The sequence below is a fragment of the Ptychodera flava genome, chromosome 16 (genome assembly GCF_041260155.1).
Source record: "Ptychodera flava strain L36383 chromosome 16, AS_Pfla_20210202, whole genome shotgun sequence".
Lineage (NCBI taxonomy): Eukaryota > Metazoa > Hemichordata > Enteropneusta > Ptychoderidae > Ptychodera > Ptychodera flava.
The window spans coordinates 15,078,823-15,098,463 of NC_091943.1; the positions used below are offsets into that span (position 1 = coordinate 15,078,823).

General features: G+C 38.8%; 1 protein-coding gene across 2 annotated transcripts in view; it reads left to right on the forward strand.

The window, feature by feature from the left end:
* The window catches only part of LOC139114103 (uncharacterized), a 112,875-nt gene that overhangs the window by 73,461 nt on the left and 19,773 nt on the right, over positions 1 to 19,641 (forward strand). For both annotated transcript variants that reach the window (XM_070675625.1, XM_070675627.1), the window contains exons 28-33: positions 460 to 635; positions 1,469 to 1,516; positions 5,386 to 5,748; positions 7,817 to 7,942; positions 9,827 to 9,943; positions 10,439 to 10,558. In XM_070675625.1, coding sequence (XP_070531726.1) covers positions 460 to 635; positions 1,469 to 1,516; positions 5,386 to 5,748; positions 7,817 to 7,942; positions 9,827 to 9,943; positions 10,439 to 10,558 — 950 coding nt within the window. The remainder of the gene's footprint in view (positions 1 to 459; positions 636 to 1,468; positions 1,517 to 5,385; positions 5,749 to 7,816; positions 7,943 to 9,826; positions 9,944 to 10,438; positions 10,559 to 19,641) is intronic.

The window sequence follows — 19,641 nt, forward strand, 5'->3', positions numbered from 1 at the left end:
TTGTGGTACTTTGTGAAATTTACATCATTGAAAAAAAGCGATTATAATCAAGGTAAGCAAAATTGAAATGAGTCTTATTTAAAATTTCAGAACTTCATTGCCAGCCAAAATTGTAGTTTTGTTGGATATTATTTAAAGATCATAATGTGAGCGTTTCACAAAATTTGACCCAGCTGAAATGAGTTAATTTTTTGGAATATTGAAAACGGGAGTAAAAGAAGCCAGAAAATCGTGTGAGTGGTGTAATTTTGCATAAAATTACACTTTATTGTCGCCTAACTTACGACCACCGATCATGCTAAAAGGGGGACCCAACCGAAAGTTTAAACTTGGGTCAGCAAATTAATGCATATGGAATGGCTCTTTGTAAAAGTGTAATTTTGAGCAAACTTTGCCGTGTTTTGTGCAACCCACCTTAAAACAAGCATCACATAATACGCCAAGCACTTCAATTCGCAGGAATGGCGACTCAACTTTGCAAAACGAACCAGCTGGCGGTGACGCAGAAGACTGCACTATTATCTTACCGTTGCATTATCATTATACAGACAGTTGGTATGACACCACTTGTGCATCGGAGAGCATCGACATGTTCATTTGCAAGAAGCAAGCCTTGCCAACCACAAATCTGCGTGGTCAGTGTCTCATCCAACGTCAGTACGATTGCACTGTCGTGCAAACGTGCCGTCTTTCATTTGCACAGCATACTTCACTTGATGCACTGCACATGACTTATTATTTCTGTACTCCAACTGTTGTGTATGTCCTCCTTCATAGTATGTTTTGTTACCGTGCTGATTGCAGTATAATATGCGACACAACAGATGCTCCATACATTGCATGTAATATGCTTAAAAGAGAAGTATTGTACAAGGAAATGATGTTTTCACACACGCGCGCGTTGTTATTACTTGAACATTTAATGTCTACCGCTTGTAGTAAAAAATAAACATTTAGAAGAAATGCACAGATTAACGGTAAACGCAAAGGGTTTAAAGGTATACTGGGACCTGTTCCAATTTTGCCACAGTTACCATGGAAAGAGAAAATCTAACCAATCACAGATTTTAAGCGGATGGCCGCTTTTTAAAAGACAATGCCCTCACATGGGCATAAAAACCAAAGAACGCCACTTTGACCATATATTGGCATACTAGGATTACTGGTGACTGTATACCTTAAATGGTTCTGTATCGCGTAATTGATGCGACGTTACGGTAGTAGATGTATTTACGGCTACATCTGCTTGTCCATTTCTGGAATCATCTGTCATGTGGTTACTATGAAGTGCATCTAGTCTGTTGCATGTTATAGCCCGTGGTGTTCCGCAGTCAAGTAAGTTCACTTCAAAATCGTGAAATTGGTCTGTGACCTTCTCTTGGCAAGGAGCTTGCTCTGGTGGTTTACTTGTCTCACAATTCTATTTACTGATGAAGTTGTTTACATCGAAACAATTTACACTTCATAGGGTCCGGAAATGGTGGAGATACTTACTCGTTGGATATTGGGATGAGAGGTAACGTTTTTAGTCTGTCTACTCTCACTGAGCCCTTTTTCCCGCTTCTTGGAAGTGCCGGAATTCCCGTAATTCCACGCAGTTCCATGAGATCTTGAAACTCCGAAATCCACCCCTTAACATTGCGTTAAAGATCAGCTGATATTTTATAATTGATCACATAGCAATTGAAAACGCCTATTTTTTCAGTGTTAGCCAATCAATTTCTGGAACTCAACTATTAACAGGTATCAAACAAAATGTTGCGAAAAAGTTTCATTTTGTGGGCAAGGCTACCGTCCTCCGAATTTTTATCGATCAAAATGTAACCAAAACGCTGTATTTCGCACGTGTGCAAGTAAACCACAGCCCCACCACAATACACAGGCCGCGCAGGCGTACTATGAAAGCGGAAAGCGGTACTGAAGGAAAGTGGAAAGCGGTACTAAGGGAGCCTTCAGTAATTACAGGGGGATGGGCCGGAAGAATTTCGCGCACACCTGTACCGTAAAATGTGACCCTACCCTATCCTCCTGTCTAAAATGTGACCCTCCCCCTTGTCCGACATTCTAAAACTTGACCCCCCCCCCCCCCCAACCACTGCGGTATTTTCCCCAGGAATAACTGAAACAGCATCAGCTAATTTACATAACAATTGGTTCAATTGTTATGTTATGGACAAATTACAGAGGGGAGGGCTGGTGTTTTTGGAGGGACAGTTGCAATTTATCACACAAGAATTTTTGTAGAGATGTGGTATTTCAGACATTTGAGCGAGGGTCACCATATTTTGTGCAACTATAAGAAGGCAAGATGTGGCTGATTTAGTGTTTTATCCAAAATTATCAAAACATAATACATGGAGTCTATCAGGCAAATTATTGACAACTTTTCCCCACAAAACATGCTATATTTGTATATTATATACGTTTGATAATGTATTTAAATGTACTTTGCTTGAATTGGGAAGTAAAATGTGCATTTGTGTACAAGAAATTGATTTCTGAATTTCATCTGAAAAGTCGGTTCACTATCCATGGTGTCTATGATGAAACAATGAATAGTTTTTTCCAACACAAAAATAGCTAAATCTTTGCATTTGTGCACTCTTGATTATTGATATTAATGTTCTTGATTAGACTAGAGTGGTTACAAGTCTACGGTTGTGTAAGAAATTTGATTTTAGAATTTCACCAAAATGTCGATTCACTATGCATGTGGGTCTATGATGAAACAATGAATAATTTTTTTTCAGTACAAATTAGATACATCTGTGCATTTATGTTTACTGGATTATTTACATTATTGTTCTTGATTAGACTAGAGTGGTTACAAGTCCATGGTTGTGCAAGAAATTTGATTTTGGAATTTCAATGATATGTTGATTCACTGAGCATGGGGGTCTATGATGAAATATGAATAATTTTTTTCAGTACAAAATTAGATAAATCTGTGCATTTATGTATGCTGGATTATTTACATTATTGTTCGTGATTAGACTAGAGTGGTTACAAGTCCATGGTTGTGTTAGAAATTTGATTTTGGAATATCACCGAAAAGTCGATTCACTATCAAGGGGGTCTATGATGGAACTATGAATAATTTTTTTTCCGTACAAAATTAGATACAAATCAGTGCATTTATGTATGCTAGATTATTTACATTATAATTGTTCTTGATTAGACTAGGGTGGTTACAAGTCCATGGTTGCGCAAGAAATTTGATTTTGGAATTTCACTGAAAAATTGATTTACTGTACATGGTAGTCTACGAAAGAACTATGCACAATTTTTTCCAATATAAAACTGACAACATCTTTGCATTTATGTACATTTCATAATTGATATACACTTTCCCACCTGTTGCATTTGTTTTTGTCGCTTGTCTTCTATCAGTTTTAACTGTTCAAGGTGTTAAATGTAGGATACCACTGCATCTTCTTTGCTTTTGAAACTTGTGGATGATGTGTATGTATTTTGTTGGTGATTTCCTATTCAGGAAATATCACACGGACAATCAAAGTTTTGGCCATAAAATCAGCTTCTGTCAAAAGCGACCCTCCCCCGAGATAGGTTTATAAAAAGTGACCCTCCACCTTGAGCTTTTTTCTAAAAAGTGACCCCCCCCCCATTCCCCCGGCCCACCCCCTGTGATTACTGAAGGCTCCCTAATGTCAGTCTAAGCCAACGCAGATTTTCGAAACATGACAGAGTCTTTTGCAAAATTATCCCCAAATAAATATTTCAAAAATAAAAATGTACGTTACATGCACTGACATGGTGTCCTCAGAACTATGGGGAAAGACGACTCCTCGCTATAGTCAGTTGACATTCCGGTACTACCAAGCTAAATGTATTACCAACATTAGTGAAAAAATGTGAGTCTGACCCTTCACAGCTCGAGGAAAAAGCCTCGATCGGGTTAAAAAAGCGTCTTCAGGTTTATTGAACCGTACATTATGGTTGGAAACTTTCAAAGGTTGTTTACATTCGTTACCTGGATGGAAAATTGTCCTCATCCGACACTGTGAGATCGATCATAAGGTCCATATTGAAAATCGCCGTCGGAATTTAGGCACTATTATTAAGTCCTATCTCTCATACTGTCACTCATGAGCTGAAACTTGTGGACTTTTCGATTAACTTTCCGGGTAGAGTTAGGTGGTTCAATATGTAAGGAAATTGCGCGCGAACTGAACCCTTTAATTTCGGAACATTGAATATTTGCCATGACTATGATGATTGATACCTGTCAATTAAAGTTCGGTTCGTAAATGTAATTGGCTAAAACCAAATGATAGGTGTTTTGATTGCTGTTTGACCAATTACAAGCAATTACAAAGTGTCAATCTTTTAATTTTGGGGCTAGCTGATTACGGAGTTTTCAGATCTCACGGAATTACATGGAATTACGTTGAATTCCGGGATTCCAGGAAACCCCCTTTTTCTGTTGACGATACTTGCAGGTATGCATACATGCATGCATGTATATATGTACAGGCAGGCTGGCAGGCGTTAGTGTAGTGTAGTGTAGTGTAGTGTAGTGTAGTGTAGTGTAGTGTAGTGTAGTGTAGTGTAGTGTAGTGTAGTGTAGTGTAGTGTAGTGTAGTGTAGTGTAGTGTAGTGTAGTGTAGTGTAGTGTAGTGTAGTGCGGCGTTGTGTAACATACTGTAATTGTATTGTATAGCACTTTATCGAACTGCACAATACTTTATCGCGTCTACCTATCCATCTGTCTTTCAAACTGACCAAGACTAGTATGAGACGCGTACAAGTGGATGGGCTTTGTCTGTCTACTTGCTCGTGTGTAAGCTACAACATTCTGATCAGAAACAATGTCGCTTGTTTATAGTAGATATTGGATATAAACACTTACTTAAGTACAAAGCAACATTTTTCCTTGGGTCTATAACAGCAAGGTTTCCCCATGTACGCCGAAGCAGAGACAGAAAACGCCATGTAAATCCATTAAAGCTAAAATTGACGAACCTAAGCTATTAATGTTCACAAAATGTGTAGTAGCAATCACCTCACGATGTTCTCGACTACCGAAAGGTCGCGCCAAATCCACATTCAGAGGTTACTTAATTGTTATTTTACTTGAAATCGATGCCATATCGTAGTACAGACGATATCATTAACAAATCGATTAATTCTTTTGTCATCTTTAAAGAATTCTGGTGTCTGTCGAAAATTAATAAAACAGGGCGAAATTCCCCTATCAAAAGGCAACTTATCTGCATTCCTGATCATGAATTACCCCACCGATCGACTTCCCCTTATACAGAAACTGACCATATTCATATTTCGTCGTTTTACTGAGCCTGATCAAGTTTTCCGTTTCGTACGAATTTTTCTCTTTTGATACTCCCACTCTTCTTCTCTTCTAAGAATGTGAACGTGGACAAAGACTCTTGGGTGACAAGTGCGTGGAACATCACTCTTTTTTTCCATTTTTTGACTCTGGAAATGTCGCAGACGCTTTTTGTAAAAACTATGGTAGACATGTTCTCAAACTCCAATCCCAGGAAGAAAAGCTGTCTCTTATCTACATACTTGAAGAGTTAATGCAATTTTCAAAGGATGGTGATTCAATCTTTGTTTACTCGAATGACGAGGCCTTGGAAGACTTCAACCGAGGGCACGACTGCCACGGCCTAATCAAACTTGATTCATCTTGGAGAATGGTGAGCTACGAGTGCCTTAACAAAACATATTCTTTTGGAGGGACTCTCTGTCAAGAGGATGCTACAGGTTAGTGGTAACCAGTACACTGATGTTCATCACTATATTAAACCCCAACAACCTAACAGTTTGCGGGCATTTTTTAGTCTCCAGTTTACGTTTAGTGAGAACGAACAATTGAACGTTACGTCTAGGGGCAGTTTGGTTCAGTGTCAGTCTCGTCCTTTCCTCGTGTAAATCTTCCGACAGGAAAGCGGATATATGAATCTAGTTTGTGCAACAGTTTATTTAGGTCTGAGAGCATATAATACCTTTTTTATTCGAAAGTATTCCTCACTGGTGGAGCGTTACCTGCCTGGTAATATAGATAATGACAGCTAGGACTGTAAATGTGCGATGATAATGACGACAAGGATATCGCAAATGGAGCGATGGTGACGACGACAACGAAGACGATGATGATGATGATGATAATGATGATGATATTGATGGTTGTGGTTTTAGTGGTGGCTGAGATAATAAATGCTGTAAAATTGCTGCTGCTGTTGTTGTTGTTTTTGTTGTTGTTGTGGTGGTGTTGATGGTTGTGGTGGTGGAGGTTGATGAAGACGGTGATGAAAATGACGACGACAACGACGACGATGGTGATCATAATGGTGATGACTATGACGACGACTAAGATGACGGTAAAAACAGCAGCAACAACTACTACTACTATATCAAAGTACGCGTTGAATTCAGTCAACGACTTCGGATAATGATGGCTTCCTGGGCACAAAACTAATGGAATTTGATGTCTTTCAAAGACTTTGGAACTTCTGCCTAATATAATTGTCACGACGGGAACTCCAAAACCAGTGCGAGGTACTCATTTCCAGCTCAAATGTAAATAAGGTTTTATCGTGACCCTTTAAAGCTTGTATTTTCTCAAAAGGAGCATTCATACCGTAGAAAAACACCACTGACATCGTCGATTTTTCTTTTATGTCATTCAACGCATGCATACATTTTGTTCATGCATCTCCGATACATCTCTATCAAACGTTCCGTGAAACATGTCTATACCAGTAACATGTTTTCGTTACTGTCCCTCCGCCTTTGCTATAAAAACATGATTATCCGACATAAACTCGTTGACCATTAGCAAGGAATATCCAAACAACTTAACTCGTTCACTTTAATTCTGCTACAACATTACGTAGCGTCTCGTTCCTGAATTAATGCGACGGCATATGATTACTCGGGTGAATGACCAATTAGAATTCATCATATGGAATTATTATACATGTACTGCCGTATTATATTACACGAGAAAAATAAAACCGTATTTTTACAACCTCACATGCAAATATGCAAAAACGAAAATAATCCTTGTGTCTTTACTTACATAAACGTAATCTCTGACATTTTTTCACCTTCACATACAAATAAAGTTCACGGGATGCTGCTTAATCAATATTAATTGCAAAAATACTTTCAGAGTTATGAAAATTGTAATTTACTCGATGAATACCACGCTCGGCAGGTTGTATTTTTATAAGGCCATATAGAAATAAGATTATAGACAGCAGCTTAAGGATGAATACACTCGTATACGATAAGCTCTCCAAAACAATCCTAGTATGAGAATAGTCTATAGCTGTCCAAGAATACATGCATCACATAACGCAGGTAGCAACAGTACTCCTGCAGCCATCGATGGCGATATTTTTCCGATGAAACTGTCTATAGTCGCCGTCGTTCTGGATCAGGGACCTTGGCCTACCCCTTCCGTAATGACAAACGATAACACGAAGGCATTAAATCACGTTCCTCGACTGCATGTCAAGTTTGCATAGATATATCCTCATGACTGCTTGTGGTGGATTTGTTGATAAGTAATAATTTCTTCTCATAGGCAACATTCCTCTGCATAAATCATTGACGGAAGCTTTTAACTCCCATGTAGTTGGCAAAAACTCGCTCACATTGATGTAATAAGAGGGTCATCAGATGGCATATTTCAGGAAAAGTACTTGTGCGATAACATAGGGGTTGATTCATTTTTGTCCAACAGAAACAACTGAAGATGATATTTAAAAGTATATTCATGTAGGTTATAAGATCAATTGAAACAAAACTTTTTTGTATACTTTAGTGATTGAAAGGGCGAAGAATTGTTCGACTGGACATTTTCAATGTGATAGTGGCGTGTGCATCCATGGCGTCTTCAGATGTGACGGGGTCAGTGACTGCAATGATGGAAGCGATGAACGAAACTGTGGTAAGACATTTTATGGTATGCATTTTCCTCTCATTTTGCTGACTTAAAATATAACTCCGTATACATAGAATAAAGGATAACGTTTATTTGAATGATTGAAAAGCATGCTATCTGTTACGAATTCAAACTTCTGTCGATCACAATGAGCCACATGGGTTGCCAAGATCCAGAAACACTTTCCGAAGAACTATTATATTCTCTATAGTCACTAAAATATCCATGAAGATCTAAATTCTGTGGATTCAAGTATAACACTTTGTCTCTGGATTATTCAGCTCACACATATGATAAGGCAGTGTTCAGAAAATGTAGTTTATCCTCTGAAAATAAAACATTTTAGCATTTGTCGCCATATAATAATACACAAAGAGCACATCCTTGCTGCAATCATGGCTGGCGATGGATAAACGTTATGGCCGCGAATTAAATGGTTTTGGTGTTAATCATTTGTCCTTGAGTGTATATCGCTTCCTCTTCCACGTTACGATCTCTGCTGACAGGAGACTTGATCTGGACCAAACAATGCGCTGCTTTAATTTTCTGAGTTAAATATAGCCTGACAGTTTGCCTTGGAGGTATCAATATTTACACGTCATCAAATTTCGATTGAGGATTCCTTGTTTGACTCTAATAGCCTCATTTGGGAAAGGACAAACAGTCTCGAAAATGTTTTTCCAGTCTCACTGTCACCAGTTTACTTGATATTCAAATGTTTTATAATTTGTGCTCTTAATTGTACTTAAAATAAGTTGACCTGGCTATCTGCCAGGTTTAACTTCAGACATGGGATGATGAAACTGACAATTGCACAGAGCTGTACTGAGTTCAATATTCAGTATATTTGCACTTTTTTCACAGAGTAAAATACATAAGCGTACCTTACTTATGCCAAGTCTGAAAAAAGCTATCAATTGTACATAGACAAAAGATGCCGGTAGTAAATTTTGCACCATCAGTTTGTCTGATCTTGGGGCAGTTCTCTTTGTCAAAATAAAATATAAAGTAATTCATAGATTTCCTTTTTGTTTTCTTTTGTGTTCCCTAATAAAATTCAAATGTTATTAGTTGAGCGGCCTTCTCACAAATTCTCATTTGTGAAAGATTGCACAAAGTGTGGCTAGTTTAAAAGAGGTATCTGTCTGCGAAACAAGTGTCGTTGATACCATTCAAGTTTGATGTTTACCTGTAAAACGTTAGTCCCAGATTTGTTCAAATTGTGAAGGTATTGTCCAGATACTGGTGTTTGGTAAATATGTAGTCTATTGTAGCATAAATACATATAAAAACAACATTCTCTTGTAAGCTCCTGTAAATTTGACTATTTCTCCACAAAAACAAATGTCCGGCTCGAAAATGAAAGAAAGCTCTTCGCGTTAATAAGAGGTATAATGTTTCGAAAGAAACATTGCTCATGTCACATGAGAAGTTGCCTTTCATGAACTGCAGGACATGTTTACATTGCAGGGAAGTCAGATACAGACAGACTGTCTTAGAGAAACAGAAATCTAAAAAGTAACAGACATAGAGACAAAGAAACGAAAAGAGAGTGAAACATAGATAAAACGATATGGGCAAAAGACAGACAGAGACCTACGGACTGTAGAGAGAAGGGGTGTCATGTAGAATGTAAAAAAAAAAGAAGTTGCCTACGTTTATTATGCATGCCAAGATTTTTTTTCTAAATATCTGCCAATTGAATGCGGTCTAACTAAAGAAAAAACTATGGCGGCCATAACTAGAGTAGCAATGATGTTAATCAATTGATATTGCACGATGTCTTAAAAAATCTCCGCATACGACACGATCTGGCAAGTCAACAAATATTCACGCTCCTACCCCTGTCGCCTGTTAGAAATAAACGGGTTGTGTGTATTTCTCCGACAGAACAACTGGGTTGTACAAGATCAAGTTTTATGTGTGACAACGGTGACTGTATTTCTCTGTCACTGTATTGCGACTTTATCCAGCATTGTGTGGATGGCTCTGATGAACTTTACTGTGGTGAGTATCTTGAATTGTATGGCGTTTTCATGTATGTCATAAAAATCGTCTATATTCAAAGAGCATGCTGTAAGTATGATAGAGTACCTTACCTATATTCAACCCATTCAAGTGAGGCGTTTCGGCAATTTTTGTTAAAGTTTTTTCTAGTTTTGAATATCATGTGATCTGAATTTGTCCTTTTGTTTACATAAGCTCTTAAACTAACGCTAACTATTAATACGAAGATTAAGGGTTTAGCCCTTATATGTACCCCTTCATCTTTCGAGTTATTAGTTATTGTTTTCCTGTCATCTTGATTAATATTGCTTAAAAAACGTGCTTGTTAAATATATACCAGTTAAGTTTTGCAAGACATATTCACTTTCAGCTATGTAAAACACCTCGCAACTTGGGAAGTTTTTACGAAAATTTAAACCTACATTTTTTTAAATTTCATTCAATAGACTATGTGATTAACATATTTCTTAATCTTTCTTTCTGTGACCTTGATAGACTTCAATAGCTGCTCAAAAGATAATTTCACGTGCATTAGTGGACAATGTATTGATCTCTCCAAACGATGCGATTTTGAGAACGACTGTTTTGATGGCTCCGATGAAATCAATTGTGTCGGTAAGGCAACTTGTACTATAAGTACCATACCGTGTGTGTACGCACATTTATCAGAACAATGCCAAAGCACAAGATGAATTATTATTGAACTCAACACATCAAAAACAGATTGAATGACCTATATCAATCCATTAAAGTAAACAGTTGACCAGATCACATAACAACATTATATTATATCATGCTACCGTGCGCCATTCTGATTGAAAGAGGGCTCATTCCACCGATGCTAAAATACTGTTTTAGCACTGATAGCGGTGGTAAAACGGGCCCCTAGACCAGCATTTTCGAAAATTGCCCAGTCGGTGCATGTGAATGTACTGATCTAAATTTGATCTGAAACAGTCCGCTTTGTTTCAAATACCGAAGTCCGAATTTCGAGATCCACATAAAAGTATGGGTCTGTAACTCACCTCTTGGTGAAAATAAGTTTGGGTCAATGACGAAAGACACCTCTGAAGCCGCACATTTGCGTCTGATGTACATAAATCATTGCATATTAGGGCAACGGCACTTTTGCTTGATTCAGCGGGAGTCGAGACGCGACACACAGCTCTTTAAAATGAAGCTGCAGTATTCGTTCATACACAAATAAATTGACACTTCCTCACCGTAAAGGTATGTCAGACATTCTTTGCCAAAGTTTCGGCTGTAACAGACGAGGATGTTCTAACGATGTAGACCAGGAAGTTCAAAATAACAATGGGATTAATCATGGTGACTGCGACGAAAGTTGACATACAGTAATGAAACAAGCAGCGTCCAGCTCTCGCTGAATCGGGCAGCACAATTGATCACAGTTGCTGTCATCCCCTAGTCTGGATTATTTCAAACTGCTTGTTTACTGGTACAATAACGTCCAAATTATCCATCATTCAAACAAAGCGCCTGTAAGGCCAAAAAAAAAAAAGAAATGTTTCTGGTCAGGCCTTTCTTTAAAAAATGGTGCGGCGACGCGGCTTTTTTTTTTTTTTCCTCCTCCTCGGCTAATTTGCATAATCATTTGCATATCATTAATTTATATTTGCATATGGATGTAAGCTTGCACATGCATCCACACATACATTTACACTCAAAACAAAATGCAATGGTAACACAAAAGTGTGCAGTTTGAACATCATGGAAACTCTTTATTACACTTAAATAAATCATCACAGTATTGTAATTACGATTGCAATTAAAACAGAAGATTCAGATTGAAACTTTGAGAGCAAGAAATGGTTCGTCTCATTGGAGTTCATTAATACATATATTGCTAATAAATTGTCAAAACTTGCCAACAAAGAGGAAAATCACAAGTTTAAGCTTTACACAATTCAAATGCAATTGAATTTTATATCATTTTTGAACGACAAACACCGCGAATAATTTTTCATCACGGGGATAGATTTCAACCAGCGCCCCCCCCCCCCCCCCCCCCGCATAACTTCTACTTCCACTGAACATCGTCGTTCGATTCTTGATTTTAAAAATACCACCAAGATGATCACAAGACATGAACTAAGTACAACTAGAATCCCTCGAAAATCAGGTGTAAAATCTTTCAGAGAACGTGTCAGAGTGGAACCACACGCGACGCCAGGATCAATGTCAACACGTTATGAACCTGTCGACCAACATGGCCGCCGCCATATTGAAATTTATGCAATGTGAACTCGATCGCGATCGTGATCGTACTCAGACAAACTCATCGTTGTACAATCATAATCAACCTCACCAGTCAACTCTTGTTTCTTTTGCGGTCCATTTCGTTGATCAAAGCATGGGAATGTGATCAAAGGCCCTGCTAGTGCTACACCGCCTACCTCTGTGAACACTTGTCCGCGATGTATACTGTCTTTGTTGGTCGTAATAGTCGTTCTGGAATGAAAATTTGTGAACAACCCAGCCGATTCTTCTATTGTTTTAACGTTCCTCTCAACACTTCCGGACAACTTATCTGATGCATACCATACTTCACACCTTCCACTCTTTCACCAGATTAAAAGTTGCAGTGAGCGCTTATGTGTAGACAATGCAGGCATCAGCTGGTAGCTACACAGAGCGTGTGAACTAAGGATGGCGGGAATATTTTAAAGCGTAGCGGGGAGGCGAAAGCGTAGCGGGACCGCTATGGCCTGGGGATAACACTGAGTTTTGTAGTTTTATCAATATAGTAACATTTAAACTGTTCATGCAGTCACTGATCATGTGCCCCAAAGAATTTTCTTTCTCTTCAGCCGTTTTGGTTTGGTGTTATAGTAATCAGTATGTAGTTTGCCACAGCCGCCGGCCTCAAACCAGGAAAAAAAAAGGGTGACGCGCTGTTGTTCAAGTGACGCGCGCGCTGACCAGAAACATTTCTTTTTTTTTTTTGGCCTAACCTAACTTTACCAAGACTGAATGTTGCGATGGTCGACGCATCGGTACAAAAATGAGACAAATCTATTTTTAGTATGCCAAAACAGCCAGGGCTATTGTTCTTATGTTAATTTACGAAAAAATTGTTACTTTTTCTTGTGATTTGAACTCTTGGCCCATTTTCTGTGTCTTCAGCTAGCAGGTCGCAAGTTAGTGTTTTCGTTTTATGTGAATAAATGCAATGTTGATGAACTTAAAGCGCAGTGGTCGTCACGCTGCGCATGCTCCCGAGGGGTCCCCCCTGTTGTCAATATATCCAAGAATGCCGCACTATACGTTACGGGTTGATTATAATGTTTGCGATATTGCCGCTCGTTAAAATGGCGGCCGATCTGTCACAAGCATACCAACTCACCAAATCTAGTAATAACACGCTGGATTCAGATCACATTTGATCATGATTTTCTTGAATCAGTTGAATGGGGTTCGGCTACTGTTATCGCTCGAGCCATGGAGCTAAACATTTACCTGTACGCGTGTATATGCCAAAAGATTATCAATGACCGGGCTGTAGTCTACGACATCGCTAGCAAGAACGAGAGTTTTCATTTCAAGAGGCCCAACAGGAGTACAATTGACAGCTCGCAGAGCAATGCCCGCTGCAGTAAGAAGCATATGTTCCGTGGTCAGCATGAATGTCCGTTTCAAGAGAACCGGGTATATGGCGCGCTACACTCGGCTGTGGAGAATCCGACTCCACTACGAAGTTTACCCCGTTGGGGGATGCAAACGAGAATTCCGAGCACAGGTATCAAGTCAAGCGAAGGACCTTTCATAGGTCTTCTTGCTATGTAGGGTTTATCTCACTGATCTCATATGAAAGGGGATTCAGACCTACCCGACAATCAGGAGGTACAACAACGAAGTTTCCGTAGCACCGGTAGGCCAACATTAGCTAGCCGTTGGATCACTGCCATGACCGTGCACAGGATCTCTCGATACGTCCCTATGTGTAGCCGTGCAATTTTCCTGCCAAATGCCGGGAAAACCCGCTCGTTTTGTCTATTGTTTCCTGTCATTTGACTATTTCTTGCCACGTATTACTAGAAGAAGTTAGAAATGGTGATCAACAGTGGGTCGTGGGCCAAGTCGTCGCGGGGCCGGTAGGTTGTGGGACCGGATTCTCTTAGGGAGCATTCGTTATTTACGGGGAGGGGGGCGGTGGAATTTGTGCGACAAATTAAACGTAAAAAGCGACACCCCCTCCAAATCAAATTTCTAAAATTTGACCCCCCTAAATTCATCAATTGTAAAATGTGACCCCCCCCCCCATGAAAAAAAAAATTTCATCAGATTTGATTCATTAACCCCTCGCACCCTGTGGCCCCGGGCTGAAAAAGTTTCCTCACATACTAGAGAATCAACATTTTTGATGAAGTGCCAAAATCAAATTTTTTGCACACACATGAACTTGTAATCGCTCTAGTCTAATCAAGTACACTAATATCAATAATCAAGAGTACATAAATACACAGATTTACCTAGTTTTATATATTTTGAAAAAAATTATTCATAGTTTCCATATAGACAAGATAGTGAATCAACATTTCGGTGACATTCCAAAATCAAATTTCTTGCACAAACATCCACTTGTTACCACCCTAGTCTAATCAAGTAAATTAATATCAATAATCAAGCGTACATAAATACACAGATTTAACTAGTTTTATATTGGAAAAAATTATTCATAGTTTCCTCTGACAAGTTAGTGAATTAACAATTTGGTGAAATTCCAAAATCAAATTTCTTGCCCACACATGCACTGGTAACTACCCTAGTCTTATCAAGTACATTAATATCAATAATCAAGAGTCTATAAATACACAGATTTAACTAGTTTTGTATTTAAAAGAAATTATTCATAGCTTCTCATAGATTATGTATGGAGGACCTGTGTATTTTCTATTTTGCCTGGGAGTTCTTGTGTGTTATCACTGTATACCTAGGGAGTCCAAGACGGGAACTTTCCAGAGAGTGTTTTACGTTGCATGCTGCACTGGCACTGGAAGGTTTGAGTGGCAGCGTGTGCCTTTTAAGTCAGATATTTCTCTATTTTGAGTCTTACTCAAGTCAGCAGATATGTAAAGAAACAGGTGAGTGGCAGAGATCGACTTTTATGCGGATCGGACTGTTTATTTAAACCCTACGCCATCCTCTATTTTAGTCGATGGAACGAACATTGCTCACACAAGTGAAAGCCGTGCCGTATATTTGCAATATACGCACTGCACGCTAAGATGATAATATCACCACAAGTTGAAAGCTGATCTTTCTGCAGCAAATTGTGTGTTAACTGTGAACTTTATTCCGTTTATGAGTTCAGTCAGATGTCTGAGATTGTCATGATAACATTATTTATGATCGTTCCACTGAACTTTTGTCGATGCGCGGAGTTAGCAGAGGAAGACTTCAGATTAGTTCGGCATGTCCCGACCGGAAGTGTAAACAAAGATCTAAGATGGCTGCTCCCGTGGTAGCTGAACTGGACGCTGCTTAGCAGTGAATTGCGTGTGTTGTCGCCGACTTTCATGTGCAGACATTACACGGGACTTACAATTGTGCTCATCATCGAACATTACTTACAGTCGCGTGTGAACTATTTGTGTTTCCCAGCCACGTGGTCAAGTCTGAGGTACCTCTGTGTTAACGTTAAGTTTTCCATAGAAATTGTTAAGCATTTAGAAAGGGTTTGAACAGAGTTTTTGTTCTGAAAGTGTGTTCGACTCCTGCCGTCGGGAGGTCGATCAGTACGGTTACTGTTACCATGGAGTAATATTTATAGTTTTGAAGTACGGTTTTACTATTTTATATGTAGACCCCAATATTTGACACAATATAGTAATATACAGAAGTTGTTTGTTACATTATATGACTGTGTGACATTGGTTCCTCATTTCATGCCCCTAGCTGCAAAATTGTAGCTCTACGGTGAGGCGGTCGGTGAGTTTTGGTTTTTGCGACATCGCTCACCAGTAGAGCTACAATGCCGAAGGCCCTGTAGCATACAAAATAAGCGCGCCACACATGGCGCGGCATTTTTATGTAAAATCCCGTATATTTACTGCATTTGGTCGTACCGATTTATCACTACTGAAGACTAAACACTATACTACACTAACCTTGCCGTTTATGGGGTTTGGTATTAGCACAGACACGTCGATCGCGTTTCATAAACATTGAGCGTGTTTCTGGGAGCCGCCATTACCGGAAGTTGGTAATGGCGGCTCCAAGAAATGTTTTTGGAACGCGATCGACGTATTTGAACAAATACCAAACCCCATACACGACAAGGTTAGTGTAGTATAGTGTTTAATCTTCAGTAGTGATAAATCAGTATGACCAAATGCTGTAAATATAGGGGATTTTACACCAAATGCCATGCCATGTGCAGCGTGCTTATTTTGCATGCTTCAGGGCCTTCGGCATTGTAGCTCTACTAGTGAGCGAGGTCGCAAAAACCAAAACTCACCGACCGCCTCACCGTAGAGCTACAATTTTGCAGCTATTCATGCCCCATGCTGTGTAGCCCTGCGTACAGGTGTGTGCACGTGTGTTCCCAGCATTATATGGCCTCTACCAAAGCCCTGCAATGGTCTTTGAACAGACTTGAGGTCTCTGCGGCCTGGATCTGGACTGCAATGAAGACTAAACGGTCTATTTGGCCGAAATTCTGCTCTACTGGGGCAAAATCCTTTCCCTGCCTACCTTTACCTCCTAACCAATCCCAGAAAAGATGCGATTGACTTCTCCTAACGTCCAAAATTACTCATTTTCTGAAACATAACATGCTCGACAAGTTGTTTACCCATGGAGATCCCCATTTTGAATCTCGCTGCAGAGACCCCAGTTATCTCCACAGACAGTTGCTGGGCTGTGGTGGAGGCCGTATACGCTAGGAACACACAGACCTGTACTCTACTCAGGTCTACATGCTCTGTTGCTGCTCTAGAGAGGTTAACGCCAGTCTCGGACTTGTCGGCCCTGCTAGAGAAATAAATTTGGCTGAGCTTCGGTCGGTTTTTATTCTGCCGTCTCGAAACATCGGTTACACAAGCAACATTTCGGTGAAATTCCAAAGTCAATTTTCTTTTCCATAACTCAATACATATCTTTGTAAAATTTGACCCCCCCCCCTTCAATCATTGATTGTAAAATTTGACCCCCCCCCTAAAAAGCGGTTTTGTAAAAGTCAACCCCCCCGATTTCCATCAACCCCCCTCCCCGTAAATAACGAATGCTCCCTTATATCCGTGTACGTCAATGCGGTGACCGTCTCCGTTATCGAAGCAACAGCATCTCCCGTGCCCTGCTCTGACTTGCCGATCATGCTCTTGAGTGTAATTTTTGTGTTAGGCGTTGTGCTTGTTGCTAGTCTACATAGGTCTATATATACAATGTTGATCATTTTAGTGATGTATTTTTACTGTACTGTACATAGCATTGTGTTCAACCAGCGTGACCGCGCGCGATGAAACCCATTTGTTCACTGTGACTGCATGCAGTAAACTCAGCCAGAGAATGTGCCGAGTGTAGTGTCACAATGTTTGTAGCCTTACATGAGTTTTTAATAGAAATACACCACGAAGTTCGTTTCCGATCTTAATATTTTACTATTGCATGATGTTGAGTCCTACAAAGGCGTTAACAAAGTGGGGGACCGCTCCCATCTCACTCAGATTGAAGTTGAGAAGACTTATATTTACAAAAAATCATGTTTATCAACCAAAAAATCGCGCACGCGCAGCGCGATGACCACTGCGCTTTAATGCGTATGTTATCGTAGGATACTGTGTGCGTCTGTTGTCAACGTAATTGAAACTTATAAAAATTCTCGATCTCGGGCGCAGAATTTCCGGCGTTCGATCTCTCATACGTCTGTTTTCTGCATTTTGGGCTTAAAAGTGACGAAAATATCCAAACAACACAACAAAGACACACAAATTGATGTAATATAATAGCAATAACCCCCTTCGTAGTCGGCTATACACTCGATTTTGGTACAATTCGCTCCATACAGCACTCGCCTGTCGGCTCGTGCTATATGTCACGTATTGTACCAAAATCTCGTGTATGCCCTCCTGCGGCAGGGGTTATTGCTTCAATGAAAAATGACAATGCCGGTAGGGTCATCTCGAACCACTGCTCGGGGGTGGTCCTTATCAAAGAATGAAGGACATGTTTTGTGTTAGATGCAACCTTAGCAGAACATCATAACTCCGATACTTTTAAAGAAACGCCTTTAAAAGTGTTTTTCACTTTGAATCAGAACATTAAAGAATTAGCGAATGACGACGTCCATATAGACATAAATTATTTGAAGAAAAAATAGAAACCTGATAAATTAGGGCTTTAAAAGATATATATATATATATATATATATATATATATATATATATATATATATATATATATATATATATATATATATATAATTCTTTTCTGTTCTCAGCGGGCCATAATTGTTGAAGCAATTCAAGCATAATAGCCTAAAGAAATTTTGAAAGGTTCAGTACGCTTTACAAAGCACAAGCACCACTGTATGTATCGTAGCATCAGTCTTGCTTAACAAACGCACCATTTCTGTATGTAAATCTAGTTGCGACAAACCCTGTATGAACATTTAACAAATTACTATCTTGATTCGAAAACGAGTACTTACATAAAATTTTACGGCCTGTCCAAATTGAAAACGAGTCCATATATATATATATATATATATATATATATATATATATATATATATATATATATATATATATATATATATATATATATATATATCTTAATGTATCTTACAAGTTGTGACTCTGTATCAAAAACGAGTCTGTATACATCTTTTAAGTTGTAACTCTGAATCTAAAACGAGTCTATATGTAAAACTTCCAAGCCTGTCTTACTCGAAAAGGAGTCCATACACATCTATAAAATTGTAACGCCGAATCGAAAACGAGTGTGTGTGCATTTCCAGCCAGTCTCTGAATCTGTGCTCACCTTACCAATCCAATCTCTGTACCGATAACAAGTCTACAAACATTTTATGTTCTATCTCCGATAAAAATCGTGTCACACATTTGTTAGCCGCTCAGTTCATACAATGGAAATGTATCTACGTAAGTTGGAAAACAACAGCATGACTATAAATATGCTTATATACGGAATTGTATGCTTTCGGCTTTGTTCATCTGATTACACATGTGAACTGTGTCCAAAAGTGTGTATGTATATATATATATATATATATATATATATATATATATATATATATATATATATATAATATATATATATATATATATATATATATATATATATATATATATATATATATATATATATATATATATATATATATATATATATATATACCATCGGCCTTACTGGTAACACCTTCAAAACGCGCTTCACTATCCACATACAATCGTTCCGTTATGAGAAATACAAAAAACAGTATAGAGTTGTCAAAGTTTGTATGGAATTTAAAACGTGAGGACCAACTCTTTAACATTTCGTGGTCAATTTTGACAAAGCATCCAGCTACTCTAATATAAGCAAGCGATGTAATCTTTGTATATCAGAAAAGCTGCATATTATTAATGCTGACAAATCTACGCTGTTAAACAAACGTTCTTTGTTGGTTTCTAAATGTTGTCATGTGTGTGTGTGTGCGCATGTTTGACTGTCTACTT